Source organism: Hemicordylus capensis, chromosome 1, assembly GCF_027244095.1.
Source record: "Hemicordylus capensis ecotype Gifberg chromosome 1, rHemCap1.1.pri, whole genome shotgun sequence".
NCBI classification, from domain to species: Eukaryota; Metazoa; Chordata; class Lepidosauria; order Squamata; family Cordylidae; genus Hemicordylus; species Hemicordylus capensis.
In genome coordinates, this window is record NC_069657.1 from 329664463 (window position 1) to 329687652 (window position 23190).

Genomic DNA, 23190 nt, shown 5'->3' on the forward strand with positions numbered 1-23190 from the left:
TTATTGAAGACATTTCTTTTCCTCCAGGTGTTTGCCCTTTAATTTTATTTTTTTTTAAAAATCTCGGATGCTATTCTTGTTTGTACACCACCCTGAGTCTGTGGATTGGCTGGAATGTTAAATCTTTTAATAAACAAATAAATGAATGAATAAAATCAGCATATTTTATAATTTCAAAATGCGGAATCCCTGCTAACTTGGCAAAGAGGCACCTTTTAACATGGTGATTCTGTTTATTTAGCAGGGGGAGAGTAACTGGCCCTATCCACCCCTAGCACAGTACCTCCAGTGACAGTTGCTGGTGTCTATCTTATGTTTCTTTTAGATTGTGAGGCCTTTGGGGACAGGGATCTATCTTATTCATTATTTCTCTGTGTAAACCGCCCAGAGCCATTTTTGGAAAGGCGGTATAGAAATCAAATCAAATCAAATCAAATCAAATCAAATCAAATAAAAAAATAAATATGAAAACCTGCATTTTAAAATTTTATTAGTTTTTACAATATCTTAATCCAATTACATTTAATTAAGTAAATGTTGACTTCCCGCTTACCAATCTGCACGGTTCATATTGGCTATACAAATCTACCATTGCTATAATAATTCAAAAACACATATACTCCACATTGCAAACTCGATTTTACCCTACCCAACCTGCTGTTGTTACTAAATTTCAAACCCTGCTGAAAGGTCCATATTGGAAAAATAGTTCTTTAAGTTAAATAAGAATGGCTCCCAATCTTCTTTGAAACATTCCAAGTTTTCATCCCTTATGAGTGCTGTAGGTTTTGCCATCTCAGCCTATTCCAAAATTTTTATCAACCAATCTTCTTTTGAGGGCATTTTATTATCTTTCCAATTCTGCACATATACTATTCTAGCCGCCGTGGTTGCATACATAAAAATATAAAAACCTAATAAATAAATAAATAAGAGCAGATGAAGTGCCCATGAACAAGTGCAGAGAGTATTTCCCTCACAGTGTATTTCACTGAATATTTCCCTCACTGGCATGGCTCCCACACATCAGGGAAGGATTCCACATCAGAAAGTGAGGTTTCTTGATATACTTAAACTCCAGGATTACTTCTTCTGGAGACTGACTGCTGGACCCAAAACATTAGGGATGTGCATGAAGCATTTTGGCGCCTCATTACAGAGGCACCAAAACAATTTGAGCTGCCCCAGCTGAATCATTTCAGTGGGGACAAGCCTCCCTTAAGAGTAGGAAGGCAGGTCTACTCAACTGTCAGTATTAAAAGCTGTGCCATGCAGCCGCAGGGCTACACCTATTTGCGTGGTCAGCAACAGCATGCTAACTATGCAAATGGGGTTTGTGCATGAACAGATGCCATTTGCATGCCGATGCTGCATATGGGCTGGTGAGAGCAGCACCGCAGCCACGCAGTGCAGCTTTTAATACCGCCAGCATCACGGTGGGGTGGCAGGGGGAGACAGAGGAGCAATGCAATGGCAGGTTGGTATGTCTGCTCACCTTTGCTCTCCATCCCACCTTCAGATTACATCCCTACAAAATATATCAGTGAGCAACCCACCCATTTCTTTCCATTGATTTTTATGACCTTTGTGGTGTTTTACTTAAAACCTTGATGTCTTCTGAAATGCTGCTGCTCTCTCTCTCTCTCTCTCTCTCTCTCTCTCTCTCTCTTTACTGCACTCTCATGCAGAATGTGAGTACACTGCCTCATCTCTTCTGCCAAGCAGGACCCAAATATGGTGGGGAGAAAGAGACACTTTGAGGACATCCACACAGTCAAAAACTCTACCCAGGTTTGGAGTTGTGTGTGCTTCCAATTTTTGGTTGTGTGGAAGCAAGGTAAGAGGAAAACCTGGGTAGAAGTGAGAGTGTGGAAGCAAAGTAGTAGGAAAAGCTACTTTTCCTCCTACCTCACTTTTACACAACCACACAACCAAAAATTGGGAGCACACACAACTCCCAAACTTGGGAAGAGAGTTTTTGATTGTGTGGATGACCTCAATATGTGACCACTGTCTGATGTAAGATATTCCCCTTGAGGATGGGATCATAGTTCAGTGGGACAACATCTCCTTGCATGCAGAAGGTCCTAGGTTTAATCCCTGGCATCTCCAGGATAGGCTGGAAAAGACTCCTGCCAGAAACCCTGGATACTCACTGCCAGTCAGTGTATACCGAGTTAGATGGACCAATGGGTTGATACTGTATAAGGCAGCTTCCTATGTTTCTTTATTAATCTGTGTAAAGAAATAGCAGTTGCAGGCTGGAGGCAGAGAGAGACAGACCAGATTCTGAGAGCCTGGAATGAAGCAGCTGCACAGGAAAGCTGAAGCACCTTGGGGTGCAAGCACTGGTTCTCTGGGAACTGATGTAATCTGTTGCTGTTTTATGGGAGTTCACTGCTCTTCCAGCTCCATTTCATGCTCCACTTGTATGTAAATAAACCAAATATTATGAAGACACCCTAAGTCTCCACTGATCTCTCTTCCAAGGGAAACTGGAATTCAAGTAGTGCTGCACCTCCTGGAATGTCTCACTGTTCAGAGGTTGGGGTGTGTGTGTAATAATAACTTGCCAAAGCCCATGCTGTCTGGAGAACATAAAAAGGCCATTCACACAATCAAAAACTACTAGCTGACCCACACAGAGCATCTGTGCGTTCTTTGGGGCCGGCAGTTACATCTCCCCCCACCCAAACACACACACACACACACACATCTTCTGCCCCAGTCTCTGCTTCTGGGCCCAGCTGCGTCTCCTCCCCACCGTCACTGCTCCCCTCCTCCCCCACTGTCTTTCCCTCCTGCCCCTTGCCCCCACAGTCAGGTGGGCCCGCCACCACCTCTGTCCTCCACAGCCAGGGCTGCCGCTGCCTGTGGCCTCCACCACTGAGACGCGCCTCAGCCAATCAGGTTTGTCCCTCCGCTCCGCTGCCCAGCCAATCAGCTGGGTTGCCGGGATGCATCCCCACAGAGGCTGAGGCTACGAGAATTAAATATATGGATATTCCACCCGGGTTTGGGAGCTGTGTGTGCTCCCAGTTTTCGGCTGTGTGGAAGAAAGGTAAGAGGAAAGCCTGAGTAGAACAGTTTTTTATTGTGTGAATGACCTCAAATAATTATATTCCTATAACCTGCCTTCATTTCTTGGTTCTCCAAGTTCATAACCATTGCTATATTATAACCGGTAAGCAGTTGAAAAACTTCCTGTTGTTGAGTAAAGTTCTAGTCTTAATGCAGCCCTGAAATTAGTTACTAGCCTGGCAGATTGCAATAATGTGACTCACAAACATTACTACTGCATCCCCATAAATACCTTGGTACAGATAATACAGGCTCATAAATCCCTTCAAAAAGGAAAATCCCCTCTTAAATTCCTTTGCTCATTTAACTTTCTCTGTACTGTTTCTCCATACTTCTCCCTCTGATGTAGGGATCCCAATGTATTTCCTCCCCACCTCGTAAATACTACACATACATTAACGTATTCAAGGCATATGGATTAAGTAGCTTTCTTGGCAGTTAGACAGAAGAAGTTGGCATGCTTAATATCTGGTGGCATAACTGGCTCTTTATTTTGAAAAGAAGATACAGTAGCTGATGCTTTCAGCCACACCTAGAAGGCTGTGCACACCTCCCTGGAGTGCAATAGTATAAAGACATGGAGCCTTTCCTCGTGATTACGTGAGAGGGCTTGAGGGCAAGTGGTAGGGAAGGCTCTTAAAATTTACCTTTCCCACAGACGATTCCTCCATCCTTGCTGGGCATGCTGATCACATGCCTAGATAGCCACTGGCTGACCCCGGGCCAGGATGGGTTGTCCCAGCCCCCGAAAATCCTATAATGCACTGTACACTCACACAATGCATTTGGGGGATCTCTGCAGTGCTGGCCAGGAGCCTGTTCCTGTGTTGGCACCAAGTGGCACTGACGCACGAGCACTTAACCCAAGTTAAGTGCACCCTCGCATCCTTAACACTGGCTAGACGGCAGGCTCCCTAAACGGGTTTGTGTTGGATATGGAGTTCCAGTGCATCGACCTTTTGCACTAATTATCCTAATGACCACTAGAGGTACTGGGTGTAGAGGTAGTTAGTGAGGGTCTCCTTTCCTGTCCCTGCTTTGCCTCTACTCTACGACCCCTGCCTTGACTCCTCAGGTATTTCCTGTAGCGAGTCAGTTCGACTTCCTTTTTCCTTGGAGAGCAGATGGGAGCATCTCTCTCTCCCCCACCTCCTATTCACTATATAGCTCATAGTTAGGATAGGTCTTTCCTATCTCAAATGTACTTAACCTAATCTATATATTTAATTCTCCTGGGTGCGCCTTTAGAATGTGTGTCCCGGTGGCCAGCTGATTGGCTGGCCAGTGGAGGCGCCTGATAGGCTGAGGCAGCAGTGAGGCCATGCCGCACCAAAAAACAGGAGTGGCCGGGTCGTGGTGAGCCAGTGGGTCATGGTGGGAAGGCAGCAGCGGGCCCGGCTGTGGCAGCAGTGGGCCCAGCTGTGGTGGTTTCAGGCCTAGCAGCAATGGTGAGGTGGCGGCGGGGTGAGGAGGTGACTGGGCCACCAGGAAGAGGATACGGCCCAGAAGGGTATGGGCCAGCTTTGAAGCCAGCCAGAAACTGTGGACAGGGAGGGGGGAAGGGAAGGACCAGCCCAGGTGGGAAATGCCAGTCCCAAATCCTGCACAGATGTTCTGTGCGGGGTTGGCTAGTAAATCTTATGTACTTTATATTGCACTACAATCTCCATGCTTGTTCTTAACTAAATGCAACAATAAGGCTCTGCACTACTTTCTAACTGGAGTGGGCAGTTTCCTCTTGGTGCTTAGTGAAACAATCACAAAATACAACAGTTTGTTGCCATGCCACCACTGGGATCTGCTTGCCTCCCGGTAGTTCAAACACACAGCCAAGAGCAGATTTGGCTGCCTTAGCCCACTCTTGGCTACGTGTGTGAACAGCCTCATAGAGGTTATAATCTAAATTAATGGGTAGCCCTACTAAAGTCACCTGGGCTTCTCTAAAGAAAGGGGATTGTGAAGCACAGTGGGTAGAAGCAACTACACAGAAATGCAGAAAAGGAAGGAAGATTAATATTGTTTGCAATCATGGTTCTAAAACGGTGGGATAAACCCATACAGGAACACAGGAAGCTGCCATATACTGAGTCAAACCCTTGGTCCATTTAGCTCAGTATTGTTTATACAGACTGGCAGCTGCTTCTCCAAGGTTGCAGGCAGGAGTCTCTCAAAGCCCTATATTGGAGATGCCAGGGTGGGAACTTGGGAACTTCTTCTCTTCCCAGAGAGGCTCCATCCCCTGAGGGGAATATTTTATAGTGCTCTCACATGTGGTCTCCATTCAAATGCAACCAGGGCGGACTCTGCTTAGCAAAGGGAACAATTCACTATTACGAGACAATCTTGGGGATTCTATTGACAAATAGGATTCTAAGGCAGACATCTGTTCCTTTCCCACCAGCTAAGACCATAGTAGATTGAATGACCTCCCTGATCCATGCTGGAATTGTAGAGATGAGACTGCACTCATAATTTGGGAAAAAGAGAGCTCAGAAGTAGCTTCTGTTTTATGCTTTGGTAAAGTTTAGGCCACTTTAGAAAGGATTCTGTGTATTTTATTGGTTTCCTTTATTACGGTCATAGACCAGCATAAAGTATTTGGGGTGATTACATATTACACATTACAAGTAAAATGAGATATTAAAAGCTTAGTGGTGCACAATGAAAAACTATGATAAAAGACTATAAGAGTCAGAAGTAGAAGTAAAATTTAAGATAAAACAATGTCTGTCTAAGACAGAACAAAACCACAAACTAAATGACCCTTAATGACCGAGATCTAAGTATTGCTGTGAACAGTACAAATATTTGTAAAGGCATCATAAAAACATCATTTTAGAAAATGCATAAAAGAGAGACATTAAAAAGTTGTATGAAAAACATGGAGGCACATAAAATCATAATAAGATTGGTACAAATATTTATGATCATAAAAACATCATTTTTTAAAAAGGCATAATTTTTCTAGAGTCAAATACAGACCCTTATTCCAGCAGATAAAGGAGCGATTCTCACAATCAGCAAGAGCAGGTGGGGAGGGTGTGGGGGAAAGGCTGCTTTTAATTCACCTTCCCCCCCAGACAACCAAGTTCTGTTGGGAGCACGAAGCACGCTCTCAGATGAGCAGCGCTGCATGTCTGCGGTGCTGAGCTCTGGCGGCCAGGATGATGCATCCCGGCTCCCAGAGATCTCACAATGCACCATGCATTGTGGGGATTCCCCCAGTGAAAGGCATCCATCCATTACTGCTTCAGCACTGCTGAAAGCAGCCAACGCTGGCACACCTCATTTAAGAGGTGGGCTCCTAGGCGGGTTTGCCATTGAGGTGCTGCTGGGATCTACATGCCTCCCAATGGTTCTTATGGGCAGCCAAACCCAGGCTTGTCTGCCTCAGCTCAGTCTTGGCTGCTCATGAGAACAGCCTCATTATGTCCTTCAAGATTCCTCAGACCCCCAACCATTTAGAGGCTGGAGCATAACTTCAAAGGGTCCTAAGGAATGCTCCCAGGCAGGAATATCCTTAGATAATGCTGAGACATGGAACTTTGCCTGCTTGAAGGTGGACCTACCCTCCATATTTCTCCTAGGTGTAGTTTTTCCAGTTAGTCTCTCAAATCTGGCCCTCTTTTTCTCTGCATTATGACAGAGCTCCCTGCTTTTGTTCCCTCCTCTTAGTTTTCTCCTCACTTCATTTCAGACTCCCTAATCTTTTCATACCCATCGTAACTTGGCAAAGAGGCACCTTTTAATGTGGCGATTCTCTTTTATTTAACAGGGGGAGAGTAACTGGCCCTATCCACCCCCAACACAGTACCTCCAGTGACTGTTGCTGGTGCCTACCTTATGTTTCTTTTTAGATTGTGAGCCCTTTGGGGACAAGGATCCATCTTATTTATTTATTATGAGCCATTTTTGGAAGGGCGGTACAGAAATCAAACAAACAAACAAACAAACAAATAAATAAATTTAGCCTTTTTGTATGAGGAACATAGGAAACTGCCTTCTATTGAGTCAGACCATTGGTCTACCTAGCTCAGTAATGTCTACCCACTTTGGTAGCGGTTTCTTCAGGGTTGCAGGCAGGAGTCTCTGTCAACCCTATCCTGGAGATGCCAGGGAGGGAATGTGGAACCTTCTGCATATAAGCAAGCAGGTGTTGTTCTCAGAGTGGGTCTGTCCCCTAAGGGAAATATCTTACAGGTTGTCTCCCATTTGGATACAGAGCAGGGCAGACCCTGTTTAGCAAAGGGGACAATTCATGATTGCTACCACTTTACCACAATACTAGCTCTCCTCCAGGTGCAGAGTTACTTTACCATACTACAGTGATAGTATTCATACAATTTTTCACATTCACCTGTGAAACTGAGTATTTCTGGCTGGTGTGCCAGCACAAATGTAGAAGGCGGGGTGAGTTTCAAAGATATTTGAAAAACACTGAGCCCAGGCTTGGCTGCGCGTGAGAACTGCAAGGAGCACTCCTGCTCCTTGCCTTGGTGGCAAACCCGCCTGCAGAGCCAGCCTCTTAAAAAGGGTTAAGGTAGTGAGGCATCATCTCATATTGCGCAGGAGGAGGCAATGGTAAACCCCTCCTGTATTCTACCAAAGAAAATCACGGCTCTGTGGGCTCCAGGAGTCAAAACCAACTTGACGGCACACTTAATTTTAATTAGGCCCCAGTCTATATCAACTGTGTCTCTTTTTTAAGCCTTTTCCCACTTTGTAATATACATGCTTTGAAAGTTTTTGATTTGAAAAGTACAGAGATAAGAAGTTCCACTGAGATGTAATTACTTCTGCTTTCTTGTTCATACCTTTCAGCTTTTATATACAATAGGAGTTCATAACATGCCTATTATAAGAGAAATACACTGTAGCTTCAACGCACAAAGGAATTAAACTGGATTACTTGAGTCAAAGGCAAATTAGGGTGGTTTCATAAGTGATGCTTAAGCTTGTTTTTCCTTCTTATATCTGTATAATGTCTGTGTAAAGCAACACTGAGTTTGTAGTCTGCATTCTATCTTACATTAACAACATTCACTCACAACCATTGAGAAAAAAAAGGTTCCAAGACATATTGTGGCTTTACATGTAAAACACTTTTCAATGTTTGGTTTCTATCTCTCTCTCCACCGTATCTATTTATTTATTTATTACATTTTATATCCTGCTCTTCCTCCAAGGAGCCCAGAGTGGTGTACTACATACTTAAGTTTCTCCTCACAACAACCCTGTGAAGTAGGTTAGGCTGAGAGAGAAGTGACTTGCCCAGAGTCATCCAGCAAGTATCATGGCTGAATGGGGATTTGAACTTGGGTCTCCCCAGTCCTAGTCCAGCACTCTAACCACTACACCACTGCTGGCTCTGTTTTGCATTAACAAAGTTTGTACATGATACAAAAAGTGGGGGGGGAGTCTCAAAGGCACTTCTTAGACCATGTTAGAACATGGTCTTAATTCCTTTGGCTTCAACTGGACAAAAGGCTGATTCTTGCTACAACCAGTTTGCTTATAGTGGATTCCTCCATTTGGTCCACAGTGAAGTGGTTGTGTGGGCACCATGATTTCTGATTTAGGTTACACAATCCATCACACAATAGATTTTTAAAGGTTTATGATGGCACATTGCAATCGGTAGAAGTTTCACATGGCTACTTTACTAGGGCCAGAAGTAAGGAAAACTACGAAGTGATATTGAGTGTGGTTTCTGGTCAACTGAAACCCCATTACTTTGACATAACTACTTTGAGAAATATGCTATAAAACTCACCCCTAAAAGGAAAAAAAGGTTTCCCCACTATTTTTTTAATTGAAAAGTTTCAATACTCCACCATTTGACTTGCAACATCAAGAAACATAATATTTATAATATGCAATTATATATATGATTTATAACACCCAATAATAACTAATGTGGTTAGAACTCTTTTGCACAATGTTTGCAACAATGCAAATTAAGAGAAAGTGGTAGGAGTTGCTTCAACTGAGTCATTTGAAACCACACAGAATAAAACATTCATATTATAGAGAACAGCCCTTTATTGATGGTTAAGAAGACATAACTGATCCTCTCTTATTATTAACTTCTGTAGGTAAAAATTTGCCCCGGATATATACATGCCCAACTCCTATAATTTTGATGGGAGTGTTAATGCAACCTGATCATCATAACAGATCATCAACAGAATTTCTGGTGATGATCAGATCATCACCAGACCAGATAGGCAAACACTTTAAGAGCAAATGATAATCTCTCTAAATGCCCTTGAGTGCCAATAATGTTAGCATAGTACTCAATCAATTGTTAAAAGATATGTTAGAAGCATCCCACAAGACTTTGCAAAGGTCCTTTTATGATTGAATCTGGTATTTGGTATTTTAAAAGGGTTACTTTAAAATATTGAGAAAGTGTAGCATTGACAACTCCCATCCTGTTTCATTTTCCCCAGTGAGTTCCTGTTGAGCTTCCTAATGGATGTTCAACTTCAACAGATTTGGGCATGGTCTGAATCTGGTGTACTGCCAGACTGTGTGAAGATCTTAAGGTCCAGGTTGGGACACATGGGGCAAGGTGCTCTCTCAGATAACCCAGTCCCAAGACATTTAGGGCTTTAAAAGTTAAAACCAGAATTTTGAATTGGGCCCAGAAATGGACTGGAAGCCAGTACAGCTGATGAAGCACTGGTGTAATATGTTCAAAACATCCAGTCCCAGTTAATATGGATGGAGTGAGTTTAGCCAGGCAGACATGTTTAGATTGTTCTGATTCAGGCACTGTATCAAGCACTGTTTGGGTACTATAGTCCCTGCTGATGCACAGAAACCTGTGTAGGCTGTCTACTCCATGTCACTTCCTGTTGTGAGCATGGAGATATGTTCTAGGGTAGGCTAGTCCAAAAGTCGTTGCTCATCATCCCCACAATGATGGCCATTGTGGCTGGGGATGATGGGAGTTGTAGTTCAACAACATCTAGGGACCCAAGGTTAAGTAAGGACCCCTATTCTAGAGTAAAAAGTATCTACCTTTTCTTGAACACAGCTGGGGGCTGTGTCCAAGGTCAGTTGGCAATACCTTAAGAACAAACCAAGTTCTGAGATCTAGCTTAAATTATAATCACATTGTGTTGGTTGATTCTACTGATACCTCTAAATCCATTTCTCAGAAGTGGCCAATGGCCATCAAGACAGAACACCAGAAATGGAAGATCGGAAGGAAAAAGTGGGAAGTTGTTAGGTAGTAGGAGTGGTGGAAGGTGATGGCTGCAGGCGCACGGAGAAACAGAACTACTGATGTGTGTGAGTCGCAAACCTGCTCTCTAGATTCAACAATAGACAGTAATGGCAGCACATGCAGATGTGATTGTTTTGTTTCTGTGACTGCAGACCCTTACCTTTTTCCCCATGCATGACATGTCTCCAGACAATGGAGTGTTGGTTTGTTTGTTTTTAATGGTATATTGTTTTGACTGCTGTGTCGGAAGAGAAGGTATCAAATACATTCTAAAAACTATATAAATGTGCTATATTGATGGAGAAAGAGGAAGACGCTGAGATCAGGAGAGCAACTGATGGGGAGGCCACATTCATAGCCACCATGCAAATTTAGCCCCAGCTAAATATCAGTTTCGCACTACTGCTCCATAGTCAACCTATAACAGAAGCCTGTGGGGAAAGTTGTAGCTTAGGGGTTCTCAAACTTACAGTGGATTATAAAGCATCTATGGACCAAAGGTAGAGAACCCCTGTCACATCTAGAAGTTTATCTGTTAGGGATGTGCAAATCATTTTGAAGTTGAATTGATTCGGCTCAAATCTGGTTGATTTGAGTGACTTAACCTCAGAACGAATTTGCCCTGGCACCACTGGCCAAAATAGAACTTGAATTGAATCTCCCCAGATTAGATTAGAACCAATGTGAAATCTGAGTTTCTCTTAGTCATTGCCATTTCATCATGTCCCTTTGAGCTTCTCTGGTGGGGCACGAAAGTGATTTTAAAGGAAATGTTTAGTTTTAAGTGATTTTGTATTTTTCTGCCATAGGGAATAATGGGGATTTGAAGCGGCCCCATTATTCCCCACGGGTAGTGTCTAGGTACTCCAGAGCAGGTATGGAGGGTGGGGTGCCAACTATCGCCCAAGCCGCAAGGCAGTTACAAATAAAGTAACATCCAAGAGTCTAAACACATTAGAGTCTCTGATGTTACATTGCTTCTTCATAGGGATTCATTATAAGAAAGTTAGTTAACACCAAAGATTCTAAAATACATTAAGAAATTCCCTAAAAATCACCAGCGTGGCCTGCCACCTTGAAGGTTGGGTGATAGTTGGCACCCATGGAGCTCTACGCCAAACCTGCTTTCGAGCACCTAGGCGCTACCCACAGGAAAAAATGGGGCTGCTTTGAATCTTCATTATTCCCTAGGCAAAAAAATACAAAATAACTTAAAACTAAAACATTCCTTTAAAAAAATCAACCGTTTGCCTGATCGCTTTGTGGTTTGGGTGGTAGGCAGCACCCATGGCACCCTGCCACCTAACCCACCTTGCTGCCCCCTAGCCTGTTACAATCGAATCTGAATCTACCTTGATTCAAGGGCAGCAGATTTGAGTTTGAATCAAAACAAACTGGAATTGAATCACAAAAATTGTTTCATGCACATCCCTGTTTTCTGCCCTGGGAGTTATTCACACATGACTTCATGCTGCAGGGTAAATGTTGAGCAAAGTCACTTTGAATCACACCTGCGGCACCGAGGGAAGCAGCCCCTCCCTTCTGCTCTCTGGTTTGCTTTTGATGCAAGTTCACATGGCATCCCTTCATGTTTTCCTTCTTGCCAATTGGGGGGTGGGGGAGCTTTCTAAAGTGCTATATCTTCATTTCTAAAGAGAGTACCTCTCTTATCACGCTAATGATTCTATGTCAGTGCCTCTCCCTATTTTCAGGAAAAGTAGCTTAAAACCAGTATTTTAAAACCTGGAAATACACCAAGATAAGCTAGAATTTGCAAGACAAAGCCCAATTTGTGTGTGGAGTGGGTCCAAGGACTTTGGAGTAAGTTTGGCTGATGTGTGAATGCACACACTCTCTTCTGAAAGAGATTCGGGGTAACAGCCCTGTCTGTAAAGCCTCCTGGGGAGACATAAAAATCTGATTCCCCACTGAACAAAAATGACAATTACAGTTCTAGAATTTCACCTGTTGGTCTTGCTCAGACTTTTCTATATCCACCCCCCCCCACCCCCAGACCTAGCTGTGCTTTGTGGTCAGATTGAGTGATTGATTGCTCAAGTCGGTGTAGACTCTAAGTGACCATATAGATTCTCTCCAAGATGATGATCTGTCTTCAACTTGGCCTTTCAGGTCTCTCAGTGGTGCATTCATCAGTGGTGTCATAATTGAGTCAGATTATGCTGTATATGGAGTCAGAAGAGCTGTGTATTTAGACCAGGGCTGCTCAACTTCAGCCCTCCTGCAGATAAGAACATAAGAACAGCCCTGCTGGATCAGGCTCAAGGCCTATCTAGTCCAGCATCCTGTTTCGCACAGTGGCCCACCAGATGCCGCTGGAAGCCACAGGCAGGAGTTGAGGGCGTGCCCTCTCTCCTGCCATTACTCCCCTGCAACTGGTACTCAGAGGCACACCCTTGAGGCTGGAGGTGGCCCACAGCCCTCTGACTAGTAGCCATTGATAGACCTCTCCTCCATGAAGTCATCCAAACCCCTCTTAAAGCCATCCAGGTTGTTGGCCGTCACCACATCCTGTGGCAGAGAGTTCCACAAGTGGATCACGCCTACAACTCCCATAATTCCTGGCTATTGGCCACTGTGGCTGGAGATTGTGGGAGTTGTAGTCCAAAAACAGCTGGAGGGCCTAAGTTGAGCAGGCCTGATTTAGACAAACCACTGTAAGTCACCTGGAATTCAAGAGATAGAGCAGGAGAGAAGGCAAAATAAATCTCCTCCTAACTATGGTCCTGAGCCACCTAATGGTGCAACGGGGAAATGACTTGACTAGCAAGCCAGAGGTTGCCGGTTCAAATCCCTGCTCGTATGTTTCCCAGACTATGGGCAACACCTATACTGGGCAGCAGCGATATAGGAAGACACTGAAAGGCATCATCTCATACTGTGCAGGAAATGGCAATGGTAAACCCCTTCTACCAAAAAAAGCCACAGGGCTCTGTGGTCACCAGGAGTCCACAGTGACTCGATGGCACACTCTAACTATGGCCCTTCCTGCAGGTTTGCCTCATATTCAAAAAGTCAGTATAAGACCATGATATATCAGTTGGGTTTAACAATGGTGGAGATGGGTGGGTGAGTGTACTTAATTCCTGAGTTCAGCAGTCCACACCTTTCTCCTTAAGGACTGTCAATCATGACTAAAAGTGGATCAAGTTTAATTTGTACACAGGCAAAATCATTGCCCAAAAGAGCTGACTGTCATAAGGCAACGTCGGGAGCCTCTCCAGAGCTCGCAGCTGGTGCTTTTCAGGTGTGTTTCCGTATATAGCTACAGCCCTTGCACAAGGGATTCAGGCATCTGAGCAATCTCGGCCTCATCAGGAAAACAACAAACTAATGATGGCTTATAATTTGCACCCTTAGCACGGACAAGGCAAGCCTCTCCCTTCCTGTACAATAAGACGGGGCCCCTTCTAATGCGATAACGATCAGCGGGGCTTTGAGAAGGGTGAGGAAGCGGCGGCGGCGGCAGAAGCAGAACCAGAACGGAGTAAATCGCCAGAAATCCCGGGGAGACAGGATGGCTTCATCGTGACTTGGAAGTTCGCAAGAAGCAAAGCTGAGGAGGTGGGGAGGGTGCGGTTTGCAGCAAGAGCGACCGCAGCGGGCGCACCTGACAGAGCTGGAGTTCCCGGGGCAGCCTTGAGGGGGCGCTTTAGTTCTCTGGCGCTCCTCACCTTGGCGCGACAGGAGAGCGCGCGGGCGAAGTGCCTGCCTGCTTCTTAGTGCCCGGCTAGTCTCGAGCTGCTCGCAAAAGGCGGTTGTTGCTGCTGCCGCTGCTGCTCCGGCTGCCTCCTCCTGCCTTCGTTGCTGTCCGGACTGAGCGCTCAGCATGGAGAAAGGGGGCTTCAGAAGGCTCGGCAGGCTCTTCCACCATAAGAGCGACTCCGAGCCGGACTCCGAGCCGGACACGAGCAGGGAGACGCCTTTGTCGTCCCCCTGCCCTTCTCCGTCGCTTCAGGGCAAGCGGGAGCATCGCCGCAGCAGGAGCCCTCCAGGCGCCGACTCCGGAGAGCGCAAGAAGCGCTCGGCTTTCGGGCACTGGCGCCTCAAGAAGAAACACAAGGACCCGCCGGCGGCGGCTCTAGAGACCAGCAGCAGCTACGGGGGCAGCGCACCCGCTTCGCCTTCGCTCTCCTTCTCGTCCTACTTCAGTCCGTCCGAGACCTCGAGCGCCCGGAGCAGGTAACGCCCAGCTTGGCTCGGCTCTCTTCCCTGCGTGCTAGCCGGGGTCCCGTACCTGCTCTCCTCCTCCCTCCTGCTGCCAGCAGGGAGTCGCTCTGGGAAGTCAAAGGAGCGCGCGCTTGCCAAACAGCACCCCCCCCCCCCAAGAATGCTTTCCGAGTCTTTGCAAAAGGGGCAGCCGCCAGCCCTCCCATTGGCCGGGCGAAGTGGGACTTGTTCATTTGCAGCCCCCCGCCCTTTGCAGAAGAGAAGCGAAAGCAACTGACTAGTGAGAGGGCGGGCTCCCAGTACGGAGCTCTGCGCCTTAAAGGCACAGGAATCGTTTTGTTTTGTTTTGTTAAATTCCAGATATGGTCTGCGCGCATTTTCAGGAGTGTTGGCTTTTGGAAAGGAGCATTGTCTTTTCTCCTCCTCCTCTTCGTACTAACGTCCTTATTCCTATAGCCCTTTTTTTGTTGACTCCCACCCAGCCATCCCCGCCATCATACCTGTGTGACCCACGTATAACGCTGTCATGGTCCTCTGTTTAAACACTGTGATCTCTCAGATCCTAACTTATATAGTCATTCAGCAATCGCCCAGAACATCAACCTTCCCCTTATTTTGAAGCGCTAAGATAAAGCAACAGCCAGAGATGAGATATCGGATGAGTAGGTGGATGCTTAATTGGAATGTTTCTGATGGGGCAGAACAAATCGCCCGGGGAGCAAAGGTGCACCTAGGTAATTTTGGAGCCTGGACCCAAAGGCCTTTTGGCACACACCTCCTGCTGCTGCCACCTCCACCCCTGCTATCACTGCCAGATAAGCTGCAGTGCACTATTTTTTTACACCAGAACATGCTCAGGGAAAGCTGGACATTATTTGAAATTTTTTTTTATAGAAGTATCTTATTATGAATAAGATACTTCCCACTGACTTGCAGAGAGAGAGAGAGAGAGAGAGAGAGACCAAATTTGCAAAGACAATCCTGTCACTTAAATTAGGCATTGCCATTTGGAAGCCCCTCAGGTTAGCATTTGGAGGCCCCCAGTGCCTGCGGGGGACTGGACCTTTGCCCAGAAGTCCAGTCCAAAGAATTCCACTGCTGGGGAGGGGATTTCCTCAGAGACTAAACTGCATTTGTGATGGTTTCTCTTATCAGCTTTTCATTCTAGTGCTGGGTCAGTTCTTGGTGCCAGTGAAAGAGTGAAATGAGGATCTAGTTTTAATATTTGTAAATATTTTATGTCTTAATAGTATGCATCCTCTGTAGGAAGAAATGACTTGCAAAGTAAATAAACGCCCTGCTTGGCAGCAATTGTTTAACATAAGAATTCTTTTGATGGATTAGACCAAGGCCTCTTTACCCAGCATTCTGTTTCCAACAGCAGTCAGCTAGATGTCTTAGAAAGCTCACAAGCAGGACATGATACTTATGGTGGTACCCCATAACCCCGCTGGTTGCATTCAGCATCTGATACTCAAATAGCTTGGAGCTTGGAGGTTTAATTAAGCTATCATGCATGGTTAAATAATAAATTAAGAATGTATTGACCTGACCTCCGTGAATTTGTGTAATCCTTTGTTAAAGCTATGTAAACTAGGAGCCATCTCTACATCTTGTGATAAAGAAATCTAAATAAGTTAATTATGCGTTGTGTAAAATACTTCCTTTGTCTGTGCAGAACCACCTGCTGATTAGTGTCACTGTTTGCCAGCTGAGAGTGTGGCATCCTCACTACTATTTATGACACCGGGCACATGATATTTTCTGCATTGCTCTTGTGCAATGCTCGCAGCCCAATCTTAACCATGGCACTTTCCAGATTAGACCCGAAAACAGAGTCAGGACATATCTCTGAAGTGTGCTTCTACACTTCCAGTGTTGTGACACCGCAGTCCCAACACTGACCGCAGGGTGCTGTTCATATGTCAGATGCCTTTTTCAAATTTAATTGCTGCAATTTAGTGCTATGACATTGTTTATCTGGTGTAAAAAAGGTGTGATTTTTCTGGGTTGTTAGTTTTCGCAAGACTGCTTCCCCTGTGGGTTTTACATTTTGACTGAGATTTGCCTGAATGAGGCATTTAGGCACTTTTGAGCGAATAATCTGGAAAGCGCCCTGGTTTACACAGAAGTAACTCTCATTAAGATTAATGGTACTTGCTCATATTGAATGTATGTTTGTCAATTGTCTATATCAAGGTGACATACAAAACAGAATTGAAAACAAATGTGTAATAAATACTGAATAAGGTAATTTCGGCAGATGAAACTGCAGTCCTATGTACAGTACACTTCTTTGGCAATGTAGTCCACTGAGCTCAAGTCCACTGAGCTCAAAACTACCTTATGCAGCCCAATCCTATTAGCGTTGTAACATCAAGGTGACGACTGACAATAAATGTGGGCTGATGCTAGAAATGTTGTAGTAGGGAAGATGTTGACCCCTGGTAGGATGTTGTCTGAATGCCCCTTAGACCCCTGTAAACATTCTGCCAATGATTCTGTGATACTTCAAGTACTTTTGCCAAAACAACTCATTATTTATAGGATACTGTCTCCCCTGCTTTATCTGGGGCAGGTGGTGGTGGTTGTTTTTACACTGGAAAGATTCACTACCTTAGATAGAAATAGTCACTTGCTGCTTTTGTGTGTCTTTTGCTGAACAGCTGCTATAAATTTGAACCTTCAAGTTATACTTTGGGAACCACTTTCTTGTTTCAGTGCTTCTGCCAGTCCATCTAAACAGTAATAAATACCTGATAGTATAGTAACTGTGGGCTTGGAAACTGCACAATCTGGTTCAACTCTCTGCTCAGCCTAATGTTCACTAAGGTGATCCTGGGGATGCCACCATTGCCCCAGCACCCTCTACCTGACAGGATCATGATGGGATTAGAATGCTGCTCTGTGGAGAAAGAATGAGCTAGAACAGAACTGGAGACGCAGAAACCTGGCATTGAACAGATTAATTAAACATATGTCCCTATTACCAAACAAGTCATACAAATGCATTCCTGGATATGATTGCCTAGAATCTCCATATTTTTAAATCTTTGGTGGAATCAGTTGCCCAGGAATCTGTGTGGTTAGGGGGGAGAGTAGATGAAATATGAGCCATCACTGTTTCTCTGAAGCCAAAACTGTTGACAGTGATTGACAGCCTGACTAAATTTTATTAGAGGGAATCCTACTGAAATGTAGTCCGTCTCCTGAGTAGTTGTACTGAGTAATTTAGTTAGGATGTCATCCAGTGATTGTTTTTAAAATGAAAGCAAGTGCATACTTATGCGTTACACAGAAAGAAGAGTTTAGTTTAAAATGTATACATAACATAGCTATATTAAACCATTTTCAAGGATATAGAGTGCCAATCTGACATAGGCAAGGCCTCTGACTTGCTAGTAAGTGAAGGACTCAGCTATGTCAGTGCCCCCTTGCCATGCCTAACACAATTGGAGGTCCCAAAGCATAGGAGGATCGTTACACTGGCATGCTGCCATGTGCTTCCCTCAGCCATGCTTGAAGGTCGCTATAGGAAGATCCCAATCTCAGAGTGCAAGTGCCCCTGTGGCTCAGGGCAGGTAGAAACAGCAGGACATGTTCTTCTGTAGTGCCTGTTCAATTCCTTTATGGCCAACTGAGTAGGGAACTGCATGGGGATGCGTCTGGATGCCTGCTGGAACTCTCGCGAGGTCCTGCAAGAGTTCCAACCATTACCTTGGGAGGGAACAGCAGCCAGGGAGGCAGGCGGGAGAGAGGAGGAAGAAGCAGAATTGAAGGGGAATCAGCAGAGTCAGGGGAAAGGAGGAAGAAAGGAGGAAACTGGACCCATTGCCGTGGGAGGGAACAGCATCAAAGGTGGCAAGACACCAGGCATCTGCCGTCAAGCCTCCCAACGGGAAGTACGGCCGCTTTGGGAGCAGTGAGGGTGGGAGATAATTAGTGGCGGTGGTGAGAAAGCAGAGGAGAATGGGCCAGAAGACGGGGGGCCAAGGAGACTGGGGCAGAAGGGGGCGGGAGGAGTGGAGACAGGGGCAGAAGGGGGCGGGGGGGAGGAGTGGGCAGGGGAGAAATAATAGTGGCCGAGCTGGCGGGTGGGAGATAAATAATGGTGGCGGTGGTGAGAAAGCAGAGGAGACTGGGGCAGAATGGGGTGGAGAGAAGAGACTGGGGCAGAAGGGAGCGAGGGAGAGAGGAGACTGGGGCATAAGGGGCAGGGGAAAGAGGAGACGGAGTGGCATGGGCAGGAGATAAATAATGGCGGTGGCAGCGAGAAAGCAGAGGAGAATAGGCCAGAAGATGGTGGGCCGAGGAGACTGGGGCAGAAGGGGATGGGGGAGAGGAGACTGCGGCAGAAGGGGGGCAGGGGGAGTGGAGACTGGGGCAGAAGAGGTGGGGGGAGAGGAGCGGGTGGGCAAGAAATAATGGTGGCCGAGCATGCGGGTGGGAGATAAATAATGGCGGCAGCAGTGAGAAAGCAGAGAAGACTGGGGCAGAAGGGGGCAAGGGAGAGAGGAGACTGGGACAGAAGGAGCAGGGGAGAGAGGAGACTGAGTGGCGCGTGCGGGAGATAAATAATGGCAGTAATGGCAGTGAGAAACAGAGGAGAATGGGCCAGAAAGTGGGGGGCCGAGGAGACTGGGGCAGAAGGAGGCAGGGGGAGAGGAGATTGGGGCAGAAGGGGCAGGGAGAGTGGAGACTGGGCAGGAAATAAATAATGGCAGCAGCGGCGAGAAAGTAGAGGAGACTGGGGCAGAAGGGGGTGGGGGAGAGAGGAGACTTGGGCAGAAGGGGCAGGGGAGAGTGTAGACTGAGTGGTGTGTGCGGGAGATAAATAATGGTGGTAACGGCAGTGAGAAAGAAGAGAATGGGCCAGAAGGTGGGGGGCTGAGGAGACTGGGGCAGAAGGTGGAGGGGGGGAGAAGAGTGGGTGACTTGCCAAAAAGCTCCAGTTTTGTCTCATCTGTCCAAAGGACATTCTCCCAGAAGCATTGTGGCTTGTCAATATGCATTTTAGCAAATTCTAGTCTGGCTTTTCTATGACAAAACTGGAGCTTTTTGGCAAGTCACATCAGCTCTATGTCCACAGACAAAAAAATGAAGCTTTCAAAGAAAAGAACACCATACCTACTGTGAAACATGAAGGAGGCTCGGTTGTGTTTGGGGGCTGCTTTGCTGCATCTGGCACGGGGTGCCTTGAGTCTGTGCAGGGAACAATGAAATCTCAAGATTATCAAGACATTCTGGAGCGAAACGTACTGCCCAGTGTCAGAAAGCTCTGTCTCAATCACAGGTCATGGATCCTCCAACAGGATAATGACCCAAAACACACAGCTAAAAGCACCCAAAATGGCTAAGAACAAAACTTCGGACTATTCTGAAGTGGCCTTCTATGAGCCCTGATTTGTATCCTATCAAACATCTATGGAAAGAACTGAAACATGCAGTCTGGAGAAGGCACCCTTCAAACCTGACACAGCTGGAGCAGTTTGCTCAGGAAGAGTGGGCCAAACTACCTGTTGACAGGTGCAGAAGTCTCATTGAGAGCTACAAGAATCACTTGTTTGCAGTGATTGCCTCTAAAGGTTGTGCAACAAAATATTAGGTTAAGGGTCCCATCATTTTTGCCCATGTCATTTTTCATTTGTGTTATTATTTGAAATATTCTGTTGCATCAAAACTCTAAAGCAAAGTCTGATTTTTGTTAAATGCGGAATAAACAATGATGGGTGCCAATTACTTTTGTCAGTTTCAAGTTATTTCAGAGACAATTGAGGGTTCTTCTTTTTTCGTGGAGGGGTACCAACGTATTTGTCCACGTGTGTATTTTAAATCATCTTATGATAGTCTTAAAGTATAAAATCTATTGCTACTTAGGTTTTAAAAAGTACTTTATGCTGGTCTGTGACTGTAATAATGATTGATTGATTGATTGTTTGAACCAATTTCAAAAATAAATTACAAACGTAGGTCTTTCCTGTACAAAACAGTGTTTCAGATACATGTTTCCTTATATCTTGTGCACAACTTGTTGCGCACCGCCCAGAGCCTTTGGATAGGGTGTTCTATAAATGTAATAAATAAATAAATAAATAAAATATCTGTCTTGTCATTCAGAAATGAATGTTCAAATTTTTTGCCTTTAGTAGTGGATCTTTTGCCTTTAACAGTGAATCTATTCACTGTTAAATATATTTTGTTTAGCAATAAAAGAGTGAAATATTTTATTGCTTTCTTGGTTACTAATAATACTCTTCACAGAAACAATGAAATTTGTTTCTAAACATGTTTTATGCGTCTGTCTAATGGCGCAGTGGGGAAATGACTTGATTAGCTAACCAGAGATTGCCAGTTCGAATCTCCGCTGGTATAATTCCCAGTCTATGGGAAACACCTATATCAGGCAGCAGCAATGTAGGAAGATGCTGAAAGGTATCATCTCATACTGCACAGGAGGAGGCAATGGTAAACCCTCCTGTATTCTACCAAAAACAACCACAGGACTCTGTGGTCGCCAGGAGTCTAAATCGACTCGACGGCACACTTTACCTTTATCTAGTTACTCGGCATAATTAACAGTCACTCTATGCTTGAAATGGAGAGAAACTTCCTGGATGAAAAGGAGTTTATAAAATGCGGTGAAAATGTTTTCAGCAGTTTTCATTTGCCTTCTCTATTTGTTACTCTTTTAGGTAATTTGCTCCAGATTAAAAAAGTATTGCCTACAATCCTTAATATCCTCACCACTGAAATTGGCATTAGTTAAATCCCAAATCCATATAATGTTTGCTTCAAGTAAGTGCTACTGATTTCAGTGGAACTTCTTAGTCGAGTCTGTGTACATAGGAAAGAAGCCTGACTCTTTTGAGTAGTTCTACTTTTCTTTCGGGTGTATAAATGGAAGGTTCTTGTTAGTGAAGATGGCAAACATCAATACAATCTGGACAACACTTAGACTGAAATATTTGTATCTTCTGGTTTAGGCCCATTAAAGTCAGTGGAGCCAAATACTGTTGTGCCTCTTTTAAGAAGTTTGCCATGTTCCCTCCAGTGTTTTTAAAAAACATCTTAAAATGCACCTTTTAAAGGAGGCTTTTTAAGGCTCCTTTTTTTTTTTTTTGGTTATATCTGGTAGGTTCTTTAGCTTTTTATAATTTTCAGTTTTTAGCTTTTAAAATAACCTTTAATTTGAACCTAATAATGATTATGGTTTTTAATCTGACAACTTTTTGTTTAATTTAATTTAGTTAATTTTATTACTTTTATTGTATCTTGTGTCTATCTTATTGTTGTGAGCCGCCACGAACAGTAGTGCACTAGAGGGGTGGGGTATAAATATTTTAAATAAATAATAAAGAAATGACATTTACAGTTACCACCCAGTATCTTTGTTTTCAAATGGTTTTACATTTGTTAACATCTTTAAATGAGTAAAATATAATACTCATACTTATATAACATTATACAAAAGAGTTGACCACTCATCTTGTAAGTTTCATGCTGCTCTTACTCACGGGTGTTTTCTGTTTCTCAGAGACATGACAATGTTTATCTTGGCTGTGCTATTTCATCATTGTGTGTCTTATGCAACTCTTTGTTTAAGACATAATTTTGGTAGCGGTCTAAAAGTAAGGGTTTCCATTTTCAATTAACATACATTGTGGAGAGCAATCAGGTAGAGAATGTGGTGCATCACTGGCTACAGTATAAAGCAGATATTCATGCTGTTTCATCTGCTTCACAGCAAACTCAAGGTCTTGATGTTTTAAGATAAACTTTCGGATAAACTACATGAAAGTAATGCATGCAAATTGGATTTAGAAGCAATCATGTGCATAATCATATGAAGTGTCATGAATGAAATTAGCTGTTCCGTTGGTTTTTGTTTTGTTTGCTGTCTTTCTTTTCTTTCTCTGGGCCAGTTCATGCAATCTTTTTTGTGTATGGCTTCTGTGGCTTCTAATTATTCTGCAGAGAATCAAGATTACTTGATCACTCTGCTAGATGACCTTTGCTGGAACTGGAGAGGTGGAGTGTATCCCTGTTGGAGCTCTCAACCGCTTTCAGTACCATCGATCATGGTACTATTCTGGAGCTCTTTGTGGGGATGAGACTAGGAGGCACAGTCAGTGACAGAATGGCTCGAGCCCTTCCTGCAGGGTTGTTACCAGAAGGTGATACTGGATACATCTGTTTGGCACCTTGGCCTTTGCCCTGTGGTTTCCCAAAGGCTTCATGGTTTTATGTGGACACACAGACATGTACACACAAACACTGAATGATCTGAATTTTTATCTGGAAACAGTGAAGGGCTGGGTGTGGGCTAACAGGCTGAAAATAAATCTGAACAAGGTGGAGGCTCTCCTGGTCTGCTGATTCAGCAATGATATGTCAGCCTGTTTTGGACAGGGTTGCACTCCCCTTGAAGCAGCAGGTTTGCAGCTTGGGAGTCCTCTTGCACCACCCAGCCTTCAGTCTGCACAGTGTGGTGATGATCATGGTCTCCAGAGGCTCCCCGCCCCCCAGCTTCAGCTGGTGTCCAGGTGTGTCTGTTTCTGTGTTATTCATGTCCTAGTTACATCTCACTTGAATTACTGTAACATGCTGTACAGGGGTTGCCTCTGAAGTCCCTTCAGAAGCTGCAATTGATGCAAAATGTTTCTGCACTCTGCAAGAGTCCTGACTGG

At 44.7% G+C, this 23190-nt stretch overlaps 1 protein-coding gene across 2 annotated transcripts in view; it reads left to right on the forward strand.

The window, feature by feature from the left end:
• The first annotated feature begins 14067 nt into the window (after nucleotides 1-14067).
• CRYBG1 (crystallin beta-gamma domain containing 1) overlaps nucleotides 14068-23190 on the forward strand; it is a 158756-nt gene continuing 149633 nt past the window's right edge. The window contains exon 1 of one of the 2 annotated variants that reach the window (XM_053288391.1): nucleotides 14068-14515. In XM_053288391.1, coding sequence (XP_053144366.1) covers nucleotides 14163-14515 — 353 coding nt within the window. In that variant the 5' untranslated portion in view covers nucleotides 14068-14162. The remainder of the gene's footprint in view (nucleotides 14516-23190) is intronic. The other variant, XM_053288323.1, reaches the window with a different exon arrangement.